Below are 13,502 nucleotides of genomic sequence, written 5' to 3'. Positions count from 1 at the left end.
AGGGTCCTGGAAAGCCAGTGATGGTTAGGTGTTAGATAACATAAGTCTTATTGACAGACTTATTGACAGCCAACACATGCAGCATTACAGGCCACCACATTGTTCAGACACCTGGGGAGGAGGTTCAGTTAAGCTTGTGCCGTCGTGCAGTGAGTGAGTGAGTATGGTTTTACGCCGCTTTTAGCAATATTCCAGCAATATCACAGCGGGGGACACCAGAAATGGGCTCCACACATTGTACCCATGTCGGGAATCGAACCCGGGTCTTCGGCGTGACGAGCGAACGCTTTAACTACTAGGCTACCCGACCGCCCCCCGTGGTGCAGTGTCCATCATCAGCTATTATAAACCTCTATGTGTTCAGTATGTGCTGAGTGATGAATACACAATGCCATTTAGAAAGTGGTCAAATGTAACAAATGTTATATTTGGGATAACACTTTCTTAGTAAAGTACAGATTCATGTACATTTTTGGGTTGAGTCCCACCCGGGATTCGAAACCACACTTCCACAGTGAGGCAACTAATCGCCAGCACACAAAGTCAGTGATCTAACCCACTCAGCACGAGAATCTGAACTTTACTAAGAAAGTGTTATCCGAATTATAACGTTTCATGTGCTGACAGAGTGAGTGAGGGAGTATAGTTTTACTCTGCTTTTAGCAACATTCCAGCAATAACATGGCAGGGGAGAACAGAAATGGGCTTCACACATTGTATCCATGTGGAGAATCGAACCCGGGCCTACCGCATGCCAGGTGAACGCTTTCCCCACATGGCCAATCCACCGGCCCCGGTATGTCCTTAGAAATGAGGCCTATGATGGTCAAAGTAGAATTGGATGATCCCTGCCCATCTCTAAGAGGTCCCAACAGAACTCATGATGATGATGATGATGATGATTATGATTTTGTAATGGATTTATAGCCATCTAGCCAAGTGAGTATACAATTTCACCACCACTTCCACTCACAGGGGCGTTGGGGGAGCCTAGTGGTCCAGGCATCCACACATCACACCATGGTTTGATTGCCCACATGAGTACAATGTGCGAAGACAATTTCTGGTGTCCACTGCTGTGATGTTGTTTGGATATTGCTAAAAGCGGCATAATAACTCACTCACTCACTCACTCACTCACTCACTCACTCACTCACTCACTCATGTTTCTTCTCTGTCTCCAGTGTCTGTGGAGATGTCATGCCTCAGATCCCAACTCCAAGTCTGAAGCCACGTGGAAGATTCATGTCCATGATCCAACCAATGAAGAGACAGTATTTGCCCGTGTGGCGCGGCGTGCAAGTCTGACATTACGCAAACGTCGAGCGTCACGCCTTGACATCGGCACTACAGCTTCCAATCATCTACATCGAGAAAGTGTGTCGTCAATATCTTATACCGATGAAAAACTAGGTTTGCTTTTTCACAAGTTACTAATGACCTATCATTTTCAGTAATATTGACCTACCTTTTTACTTTACTTTGATCACCTTTGCATATACAACCTTTTATTCCTTTTATATATTTTGCAGATACTTTTTTTTATCATCAATGACCCCCCGATACAAACCACCAGGCTAAGTAAAGCACATACTTTAGCTTAGGATTTGATGAAAACATTACAAACGTCATCAAAACGTTACTAGGCTGTCGCCAAAACACTGCAATCTTATGATCCAAACACAGCTATGATATCATTATCAAATACATCACTATGGAATACCCATTTCTTATTTGTTTTTTTTAACCCACCATCAAACAAGGATGTACACTTTGTTTTGACTGGTAGTTTACGTTCAGGCCGGTGAGCAGCGCTTGTCAAAAGTGTGCCTGCTTCACACTAACGTAAAACAAATAAAACAAGTAAAACATTAGAGATCCATGAAGCAATATGTGAAGCAATACTGATTGTCAGTAAAACACAACATTGGTTTGCTTTGGCTTGGATCAGATTTAAAAAACTTTCAAATTTCATCCTGATACTCTTGCATAATCCATGATCTAAGTCATGTAGAAAGTTGGTCAGTAATATATGCATGCATGCTTCTCTCTTGCTTGTTGCAAATGCTGCTGTCTGTACATAACCTTAAAGGTGCTATATCAGATTTGCACTGAGAATCATGTGTGATTTTACTCCCTATGTTTGTTATGCATATTCTCATGTAGAAATGGGGTGGTCGGGTAGCCTAGTGGTTAAAGCGTTCACTCGTCCTGCTAAAGACCCAGGTTCGATTTCCAACATGGGTACAATGTGTGAAGCTCATTTCTAGTGTCCCCCGCCGTGATATTGCTGGAATATTACTAAAAGTGGCGTAAAACCATACTCACTCACTCACTCACTCACTCACTCACTCACTCACTCACTCACTCACTCACTCACTAATCCTGTCAATATTATATAACATGAATAGTTTCAGAACAAATGAATGCTGACCATCAAAAGACATAGCTGTAGGTGCACTCTTCTTCCAAATCTTAGGGTGATTGCACTAAATATTTAGTGTATAGCTCATGGGGCATAGTTGTCTATAGCAAGACTAGTTAAATTATGGTGGCTTGTGGTCTCTTGTATGGCGCGCTGGTCACAAATCAAGCAGTGTTGGCTGTGGAGAGTAGTTGGATGGGTTCCTGAGAGTTTCTACACTGTTGCGGATGTTGTGTCTCCTTAGGCTACTGACTTTGTTGAAAATGTGCCTCTGATTACTCAGCAGTGAATGGGTACCTGGTAGGATGAGAGGGTAATGTGGCTGTTAACCTTCTAGCACATCAGATGCAGCTTGGCTTGTATACTCCCCAGGGAGCTGAGAAAGAAAATTGTGTGCATACTGATCCATTGACCAGGGTAATAATGTATTGCTTTATGCATGCTTTAGGCTGTGGGGGCAGTCGGGTAGCCTAGTGGTTAAAGCGTTCGCTCGTCACGCCGAAGACCCGGGTTCGATTCCCGACATGGGTACAATGTGTGAAGCCCATTTCTGGTATCCCTGGAATATTGCTAAAAGCAGCATAAAACCATACTCACTCACTCACTTTTGGGTGAGGAATTGGTGCTTTACTGATATGCACATTATTTATTGTCCGAAAATGTTTATTAGTGAAATGAAATTGAGGTCATATAGAAAGATACCATGAAGAGGTTATTTACCAACAGGCGCTGTTAATGTTCATTTTAATCATTGTTAATTTGACAAAAAGTTGAGCATCTTGTCAATTGGAGTAAATGTATTCTGTGTGGCAAACAGCTGATATTTAATGAGAGTTTCAGTTTTTTTGTCCAGGTTTACGCTGTACTCAGGAGGCTGTGTGAGTAGACGTAGATACATCTCAAACACAGTCAGCTTCGTTACAGCTGCTTATTAACTACTTCTTGTTATTGGGATTGATTGATGATGAAGTTTTGTCAAAATGTTTTTGATCATTTACAACATAAATCAGATCTAATTGCTCTGTGGAAACCTGGTGATTTATGTGACTAAATGACCTTTTGTTAAAAATTAAAACAGTTTGAAAAAAGTTATGGTTTCAAGGAAAGAATCGAAATCAGATGCAACAGGAAGTGATGATGTGTCAAACTGTCATACTGGATACTGTATGCTATTATGCTATTCCTGTGTGTCTTAAAAAGGCATATGGCATTGGGTTTTTTAAGGTATATTGCATCAGACCATTTTTATGAAGGCATATTGCATCAGACCATTTTTTTGAAGGCATATTGCATCAGACCATTTTGTTGAAGGTAAATTGAATGCATCAGACCATTTTTATGAAGGTATATTGCATAAGACCACTTTTATTAAGGCATATTGCATCAGACCATTGTTTTGAAGGTATATTGCATCAGACCATTTTGTTGGAAGATATATTGCATCAGACCATTTTTATGAAGGCATATTGCATCAGACCACTTTTATGAAGGTATATTGCACTGTACAGTAAATTCCATGATTGGTATTTCAACACAACTCAACTGGTGATGTGTCTGTGGAAAAATACAATATTTTGTTATGTGAGTGAGTGAGTGAGTGAGTATTGTTTTACCCAGCTTTTAGCAATATTCCAGCAATATCATGGGTGGGGACACCAGAAATGGACTTCACACATTGTACCCCCGTCAGGATTCAAACCGGGGTCATCGGTGTGACAAGAAAATGCTTTATCTGCAAGGCTACCCGACCACCCCTTTTTGTTATGTAATGAATAGGGAAATACCATTTATTTGTAATGTAATGAAATGAGAAATACCAAGTTTTGGGAATGTCATGAATTGAGATAGATGCTGTATTAAGTTTAATACATATATGAGCAGCCAGGACTTGGACCAATGGCCTCATGAGGACACAGATGCCTTGTCCCCAGGAGTAAAGGGCTTGTACCTGTCTATATGCTATCATGCTTAGGAAATGACCATTTAATATTCTCTGATTTATGTCAGAGACAGGATCTTTTATCAGGCCCATGAAGATCCGGGGTAGAATAGGTCGACCTTCAGCAACCAATGCTTGCCGTAAAAGGCGACTATGCTTGTCGTAAGAGGTGACTAACAGGATCGGGTGGTCAGGCTCACTGACTTGATTGATGCATTTCGTCGATCCCAATTGCATGTATGGATGCTCATTTTGTCAATCACTGGATTGTCTGGACCAGACTCGATTACTTACAGACCAACGTCATATAACTGGAATATTGTTGAGAGCGGTGTTAAACAACGAACAAACAAACAAACAAACAAACAAACAGTCATTATCGGCTTAAAAAAAAAAATTACTTTGAAAGAAGACATACATTTGTTATTGTTATTGCAATACATTATGTTCTCATCCAGCATGTCAAGCGGCCATGTTTCTTTTGTAAAAGCTGATTCAAAATTATTTTTCCATTATTTTCGAGAACATACCCTCAGGCCACCTCCGCTCCTAGAGGTGGCTATCTCCCATCTCACAGCCGGCACAGCTCCCGACTGCTAGTTGAGTGTTGAGAAATGTTACACAAACATGTTCAGTCATAGGACTCAAAGCGTAAAGCCAGGAATAAGGAGACTACAGTGAAAGTTAATGCTATCATCTGATGGATGACTCCATGCCCTGCTGAAAAGTCGTGGACATCATTGTAAGTGTTGTGTTCAGGTACTCCGCGTGGAGGACGCAAGGACAGCCATCGCCCCAGCATCTGTGGAGGGAACGAGCAGTACATCGAAGACACAGACTATGATGGGGAGGAGACAGAGAAAGTTGTACAGTAAGTAGCACACAGCATTTTCATCTACACTCAAAGGCAAAAGTTATTGTGACACACAGACAACAAACAGAATCATTATTAAACTTTTACTGTAATGTTATTACATAGAATAACAAATGTTTCAAAGTATGGTAACGATCAACAAGTGCTTCGCCATTCTAACACACTCTTTCTCTGGTTCCAATCCCAAAATTCATTTATAGGATTACCAATGAAAAAATCCCAATAACAATAACTTCTTCCGCTGAGTAGAGTTGTCACCATGCTCTTAAAATCTCTCAAAATGCATTTTTGGCACTGCAAAGATCTTTAGAATTACCAGACTGAGGAAACCGAATGTTGGCGTGTTTATTGTTCCTTATTCTGTTCAGATTATTAGGACTTTTGCGTATTTCTTCAATATTTATGAAGAATGTGATTTTACATTTATGGTGTCATTATTTGTGAAAAAAGGTGTGCACACGTAAATCTGCTACGCTTCGCAAATTTACTCAGTATGCACATTGGTTTTTACATGTATACTTCCATAACTGCAAACCATATTGGAAGTCAGTACTTAAATATCAATACTGACATCAACTTCTGTTTAGTGAGACCGCCTCCGTGGTCTAGGAAGGTCCGGGGTTCAATCTCCGGCCGCATCTTACCAAAAGACGTTAAAAGATGGTACTTGTTGTTACCCTGTCTAGCGCTCAGCATTAAGGGGCTAAAACAAGGACTGCTCGAGCTTGGAGTCAGTATACTGTGTCTGAGTGGGATATTCATGTTGAACTACGGCATGGTGTCTCAGTGGGTTAAATTAGCACTATAAATCGGCATCAGTCCGGACGAGTACAAGCAGCCACACGCATGAAAGCACGAAAGCACGCATGCACACACACGTGCATGCACATCGCTATATAAGTGCAATAATCTTGGACGAGATGTTAAACCCCATTTCACTTCACCCCCGTTCAGTGCCAATCTTTGTCATTTTAGACAGCCAAATACATATCCATGTGAGCTACAGTGCTTTGACACTATTTTCTTTCACTGGTTGCCTGGTCCAGGTTAAAAAGTTTACAGACAGTCATGAATTAATTGTAATATTGCTAACACATCCAACAACTTTCACTCAATCATGCATTTGACTGTAATTGTTTTGAAATGTTCCATGGGACATTTATAAACATGGGACTTGGATATATCGTGTGAAGGCATCGTTCTGTTGTGTCAGCCTATTTTCAGATGTTTGCTCTCACATGTCATCATTCATGATGAAGATGATCACTCAGGATATTTTTTTTTTCCAGATTGACATTAGCTCATAAAACAGCTATAAGAGTGATACGAAAAATAAAGTATTTTGTTTCAAGAAGAAAATTCCAGGTAAGACATTAAGTTACCGGGGTAATTAAATATTTGATGGGATTAGATTAGGGCTCAGACGATACACCAACTGTGCCATCCGATACGTATCTCGATACCTTACTCACGATCCGATGTGTATCACGATACTTGCGTTTGCTCTTATCTGTAGTGCGTAAGCCATCTTCGGCATTGTCAGGATGGCCAACTACCTGGCACACTGATGATTTACAGTTGGCAGTGTGAAGTATGGCACATCAAATGAAAATATGTATGTTTTCACTATTAACTTGCACTACTGAGTAGTGTTTAGTGGAACGGTTACTAAAACCAACATTTAAGGTTCGAGTCAATATTTTCTACTTAGTGTGTGACTGTGATCGATACTTGTATCAAGAAGTAAAAATCGCGATCCACCGATGCATCTTTGTATTGTCCCACTTCTAGATCAGATGAGATTACTTGATTTCTCTACTTAGTGTATATGATGTCATTGAGATATTTAACTTTAGAGTAAGTGAGAGAGTGTGTGAGTATAGCAATATTACAGCAATATCATAGCGGGAACACCAGAAATGTGCTTCACACATTGTACCCATGTGGGGAATCGAACCCAGACCCTTGTCTTGACATGTGAATGCTTTAACCACAAGGCTAACCCGCAGCAGCCCTTGTCTTTATAGACCCTAAAAATACAGATATTGTTGTTTGTGCAGCTGAAATAGAGGAAGACATTCATATATCAACAGCTTACCCGATAACAAACGAAATGTTGTTGTTTGCAGCAAGCTCGCAAGCCGTACGATGTACGTGATGTGATAGAGCAGTATTCTCAGGGACATCTCAACATGATGGTCAGAATCAAAGAGCTACAGAGGAGGTGAGCAGGTCAAGGTCAAGGTCATCAGTCAGAAACCATCCACATATCAGCTTCGACAATGTGTCAAATACACCTTGTTGAAATAATTTATGTTAAACCCAGGGCCCACTTGCACAAAGTGATCTTAGCGCTACAACTATTGGAAGCCTATGTTTAAGTATGGGAGTTCTGATCATCTTAGCGCTAAGATCGCTTTGTGCAAGTGGGCCCAGGTGTAAAAAACCCAGATACAAGACATAATGAAAAGAACAATGAACACATATAGATTGTGAAAAATTGTGAAAAGAATCTGTATACATATCTTATTAACATTGTTTTAGGTAAGATGAAGCAACATCTCCGAGGAGATGACATCACAATGCTTTGCAAGCCATTGTGACATCATCAGACTTCACAATCAAATGACATCACTAATATCTGCCCCTGAAGATGCAGCTGTACTGTTAACACTGAAGACACTGGTTATTACTGAACAATATTGAAGAATGATTTTGGATGATAGAGACTCTCACTCTCATGTCTTCAAAGCTCAAATATATTGACATTTTATGATATAAGTAAAACTATCCCTAGTAAGCCTCGGATATTTGTAAGTTTAATCAACTTGTCTTGATAGGTTTGGTCTCGGTTCACAACTGAGATTGTCTATTTGTTACAACTCATGAAACATTTGTTATGAAAACCTTGTACATGCAACATGACACAATCAGTGACAATTAATACCTAAAATAGGATCTTGCATCTTTAATTGACTTGTCTGGTGACAGTCTTCTCTCATAAGCCATTTCCCTCGATGTGAACACCTCAACAATGAGGTATTGGCCCACCAAACCTTAAACTAATATTAGAGTGGATTTGAATTACAGACATATATGGAGTGGTAATGGTAAAACCTGCAGACAGCTCGAACTCATTACAGCTGGGTGAAGGCTGACCTGCTGGGATAGGCTTAGGCTTGATGTACAGTGATTGTGTTGCAGAGACATGTAGCTGTAATAAACGTCCCCGTCTCACTGCGACCTCTTCATCAGAGAGCTGGGGAGACGGTCACAGAAGAAATGGGTTCTAGATGTAGAAGTGCACTAGTCAGAACACACACTTTTTCAAACCACTTTACAGTCGTTACTTTGTTTCCTTACCCACACTCCGTAATCTCTGTGGGGGGTCACAGGTGGCCCAGTCGTCTAAGGCGCTGTGCAGAGTTGTGTCCCTTAGGCATGCCAGAAACCTATGATTATGGGTTTCGAATACCGGTTTGCCCTGATTATGTTTCTAGGTTTGTCAGCACCATACCCATGCTCATGGGTTTCACCGAAGTGCTAAATGTCTTAGACCTGCTTCACTTTGGGTGTTCCTTCCACATTTAGCTGACACGCTGTGATATAACTGGAATAATGTTAAACCCAACTCACTCACTCACTCACTCAGTAATCTCTGTGGCATTTCATGAGCTAACCAAGCAATTATTTTGCGTTTATGTTCCCTTAAACCAAACAGATAAATGAGGCCATGCTCACAGACTACTGTTTACTGATTGATGTGGACACATGTGGATTTACACTCTGTGCATACCTTTTGTTTACATATATACCTCCATTAATGCAATAAATATAAATAAAGTGCATTCTCAAATGTTCTAGTGATATGACCGCCATTGAGTGAGTGAGTGAGTATGGTTTTACGCCACTTTTAGCAATATTCCTTCAATATCACGGCTGGGATACCTGACATGAGCTTCACACATTGTACCCATGTGGGGATTTGAACTTTGGCGTGACGAGCGAATGCTTTAACCACTTGGCTACTCTGAACCATTAAGTCACTGTGGACCTGTTGTGTTTATTGCCATACCCTGCCTGGTACTCAGCATTACCGGGATAATGCACGCACACACGCACACACGCACACACGCACACACGCACATGACATGAACCTAACTTTAAAGTGCATAGATCGTAACATCTTCAAAATATCGAAAGTGGCACGTAAATAAGCTTATTTGCACTTTTGTCATGTCTATCAACTTCAAAGGCTGAAACGAAAATACAGCGGTGGCGGAGCCATAATATACAGAAAGACTGCATATATGGTTTTGTTGGAAGAAATTACCTCCAAAATTACACATTTGATCTCACAAACTACCTCTAAAATTACACGTTTGATCTCACAAACGATCTCTAAAATTACATGTTTGATCACACCACTAGCCGACCACTCCGTTCGCACTCAAGCAGGCAAGTCTCCATTCATGGTCATGGTCAGCAAAGCTAACCTCTTCCTTACCCTTTTTAACCCTTAGACATTCTCTTTTCCACAATTAGCAGTGACCTTTGTGTTCTCTACTTTCCTTCATATTGGTGGGATTAAAGGATTGAAATATACTCCTCTTTCTTTCAACAACGGAAATGTGACAAAGGCCATTTAGATCTCAAATTGAGTCAATATTCGGTGAGAAAACGATGTGTGAAACATGCTATTTCTTTAATTGCGTGGACTGTTTTCATTACGAAACTCATCTCTCTATTGTTTTGTCAGACTTTTCTTTGTTTAAAATATTGGCTGATCTGTGTATAAAATGATATCGTGAGCTCAAATTGGTCATAACTTTCTGATATGTCCGACTCTGACAGTGACACTAGTTTACGAGTTATCAGTATAAATGTTTCTGGGAGGATGAATTGGTGATGTCAGAGGAACAAGTACAAGTGAAGCCCTACATGTTTGAACCTTTCACCGACAATAGTGACGACAATAATCAGGATGATCTCCAACTTGGACACGACATGTCATTGACTCCGTGAATCCGTGCCACTTCCTAACGTGTTACATTACGCTATACACATGGCTGAGTGTTTTTTGATACCTGGACTGCCTTCTGGCATACATTATGCAACAATCTACTGTAATTTCATGTTGTTATGAGACGAGTGACTGAAGGTGAGACAAATACCGTTCTGGTTAATTAGCACTAACTGACTACAAAGATCAATCAATGTCCATCGTCATAATGGCACAGATTGAAGGAGAGGGGGTTGGGATGGAACCCGTTCACCTAAAACTGAAAAGAAAAAAAATATCTTACAGTGTTAAAATTATTTATTTCATGTTAAATCAAGGTTATTTAACTCCCACCCACTAGCCATACTGCTGTCATACATGGAATCCATACCGGCATTATATATACAACACAGGTCTCCCAAGAAATAATGACATGATTGCATATATTCTGTACCCAGCTAGTGGTAATACCCAATCAGCTTGCAGCCCTAGCCTATCGTGCTAATTAAAGCACGCCTCCTCATTAGTTGCAAATACAGAACTCGAATTATGTACTTTTAATTAAGTGAGTGAGTGAGTGAGTATGGTTTTACGCCACTTTTAGCAATATTCCAGCAATATCACGGCGGGGGACACCAGAAATGGGCTTCACACATTGTACCCATGTTGGGAATCGAACCCGGGTCTTCGGCGTGACGAGTGAACGCTTTAACCACTAGGCTACCCGACCGCCCCACTTTTAATTAAGAGCAACAGGGCTTTTATGTTTTCATACTTTTAATCTCAGCCATTGTATTGTACGTCATGCTGGCTACATAAGGATGCAACAAAAATTTATCATCATACTTGCACTTTAAACTATACGTTTTACCTGACCTCGTCTAATTACTGCCAGGAGACAGCATGTCACTGGTTGTAGAGGGGAGTTCTAGAAACTCGAAGGAGTGTAGGCTGCTGACAACCACTGGAGGTGGGGAATCACTGTATTAATAACTTAACCGGGGTGCCCATTAACTGCAGGCATTGTCAGACAGCATGCCATCAAGTGTGTAGCAAAGCCTTTCTGGTATCAAGGTACTCATCCTCGTGATGTGATAACTGTGTTCCACATTTTATGAATCTATTCAGACTGTTCAGTACTGGTGTGACTGACAGGGTAAGGGGGATAACTCTAAGGACTATCCTGGTTTGGCTAACAGCTGGAAATTTCTTATCGTGATCAAATTATTACACTTAACTAAATATTGTATTTTTAAAACATCTTTGCCTCAAACACTTAAATAAAATTATGATTCCTTAATTAGAGATGAATCAAACACCAAGGAGAGAGTATGATTTTATGCCGCTTTTACCAATACGCAATAACAAGTAGGGAGACACCACAAATGGTCTTCAAACATTGCATCCATGTGGGGAATTAAACCTGGGTCTTTCACGTGATGAGCAAACGCTTTAACCACAATGCCACCCCACCAACCCTTAGCAGGAATGAGAAGCTGTGATCATGCTGAGATGATGTTGTTGTTTCAGACTGGACCAGACGCTGGGGAAGCCGGGCACCCTGTACTCCAGTCACTCCCGGGACAAGGAGAGGCTCACCATCAGCGCCAGGATAGTCAAGATGGAAAACCAGGTGACTTAATTAGGGTGATCAGTGTAGAACATCACACCCCCGGGTAGAACTGGTCTTCAGCAACCCATGCTTACCGTAAAAGGGACTGTGCTTGTCATAAGAAGCGACTAACGGGATCGGGTGGTTAGACTCGATGACTTGGTTGATGCATGTCATCGTATCCCAATTGGTGGATCGATGTTCATGATGTCAATCACTAGATTGTCTGGTCCGGACTTGATTATTTACAGACCGCCGTCATATAGCTTGAATATTGCTGAGTGCGGTGTTAAACAACAAAGAAACAAACTAACTTTCATCACAGCCAGATCTACACACTGAGGTTGGAAAAGAAGAACATGGAAGTGGTAGCAAGCAGTTCAGTGTTATGTCTCATTGTCTAGTTTCCGTATATCAGGAAACAACATGAACTGTATTCTTACCTTAGGCAAGACTTACTTTAGCTCACCCGACTGAAAGATAAAAAGGCTAATGTCATGACATGTTTATCCATTGTCTGTTGACCATCATCGAATGTCTGACCTTCATCATAAACATATTATCAAAAAAACACACTGGACCAATGAAGCTGAAATTTTTTATGGTTGTTTCTACACCTGAAGTTATTCAAGAGTTTCGAAACTGATTTTCCATATGGCCTTCATGGCACCATCATTGTAAAACCTATCTGTAGCCAAAATGTTGAAAATGTAATGAGATTTGGTATATGTCTATTTAGTGGTGGGGCTTAATATTTAAGTTCCATTTGTTTTGAGAAAAACATTTTTTTTTTACACCCTGTATCACATGTCATTCTGTGTTATAAATCCAATGCTCCTACCTTCAGATGTCTCGTATGGACCAGAAGATGGATCAAGTGATACATCTCCTCAACTCCTTACTGAAAAACAGGATGGTTAATGAAGATTCCAAGGAAGATGAAGTATGACCTTGCCTTTGATAGATGATAATATTCCATGAATGTCTGTTAGCGGTCCAGATATGTAGCAGGCATGAAGCAGACACGAAGCAGACATGAAGCAGACACGAAGCAGATTTGAAGCAGACTTGAAGCAGACACGAAGCAGATTTGAAGCAGACTTGAAGCAGACATCGTTCAGTCAGCAGCTGGAACATGAGCAACATGATGATAAAAGTTTGCAGTGTCAAGACTGCTCGTTGCTATGACGATGGAAATGGTGCACAAGTGTGCCTGTCCTCTGTTGCATGATGAGGCTGTATGTGAAGTTCGTCATTGTGCCCCGTCTTGATGTCCAGCCTCTGAGGAACCAGTCACTGTGTGACTGCCATGTAGATATGACTTTGTATCCCCTGAAGGAACATTGTGCTACTTACAATCAAACTGTACATATTCTCAAGACACATGGACAGTTGTAACTGAGTCTTTGTTGGTTGGTGCAATACATGAGCATTTGATTGGATTTCCAGAACAGGAGATTTATGATTTATATAACCCTCACTACTTAGATTTCTGCTGCACCAAAAATGAGATATACAGCAGTGTGTTGGTGTTTGTACAGTCTACACAGATGCAGGTCTTGCCCTGACAACACAGATGTAGGTTGTGCCCTGATGACACAGATGCAGGTCGTGCCCTGATGGTCACAGATGCAGGTAGTGCCCTGATGG

At 40.8% G+C, this 13,502-nt stretch overlaps 1 protein-coding gene across 2 annotated transcripts in view; it reads left to right on the top strand.

The window, feature by feature from the left end:
• Positions 1-12,881, top strand: part of LOC139473870 (potassium voltage-gated channel subfamily KQT member 1-like) — a 147,243-nt gene extending 134,362 nt beyond the window's left edge. For both annotated transcript variants that reach the window (XM_071256654.1, XM_071256653.1), the window contains 6 exons: positions 1,185-1,413; positions 5,124-5,235; positions 6,528-6,603; positions 7,368-7,462; positions 11,771-11,873; positions 12,700-12,881. In XM_071256654.1, the coding sequence (XP_071112755.1) occupies positions 1,185-1,413; positions 5,124-5,235; positions 6,528-6,603; positions 7,368-7,462; positions 11,771-11,873; positions 12,700-12,801 (717 nt within the window). In that variant the 3' untranslated portion in view covers positions 12,802-12,881. The remainder of the gene's footprint in view (positions 1-1,184; positions 1,414-5,123; positions 5,236-6,527; positions 6,604-7,367; positions 7,463-11,770; positions 11,874-12,699) is intronic.
• The last annotated feature ends 621 nt before the right edge of the window (positions 12,882-13,502 follow it).

This window comes from Haliotis cracherodii, unplaced genomic scaffold, assembly GCF_022045235.1.
Source record: "Haliotis cracherodii isolate W230 unplaced genomic scaffold, xgHalCrac1.p SCAF_3, whole genome shotgun sequence".
Lineage (NCBI taxonomy): Eukaryota > Metazoa > Mollusca > Gastropoda > Lepetellida > Haliotidae > Haliotis > Haliotis cracherodii.
Note: the sequence above shows the minus strand (reverse complement) of the source record. Positions and strands in the feature narration are given on the sequence as shown.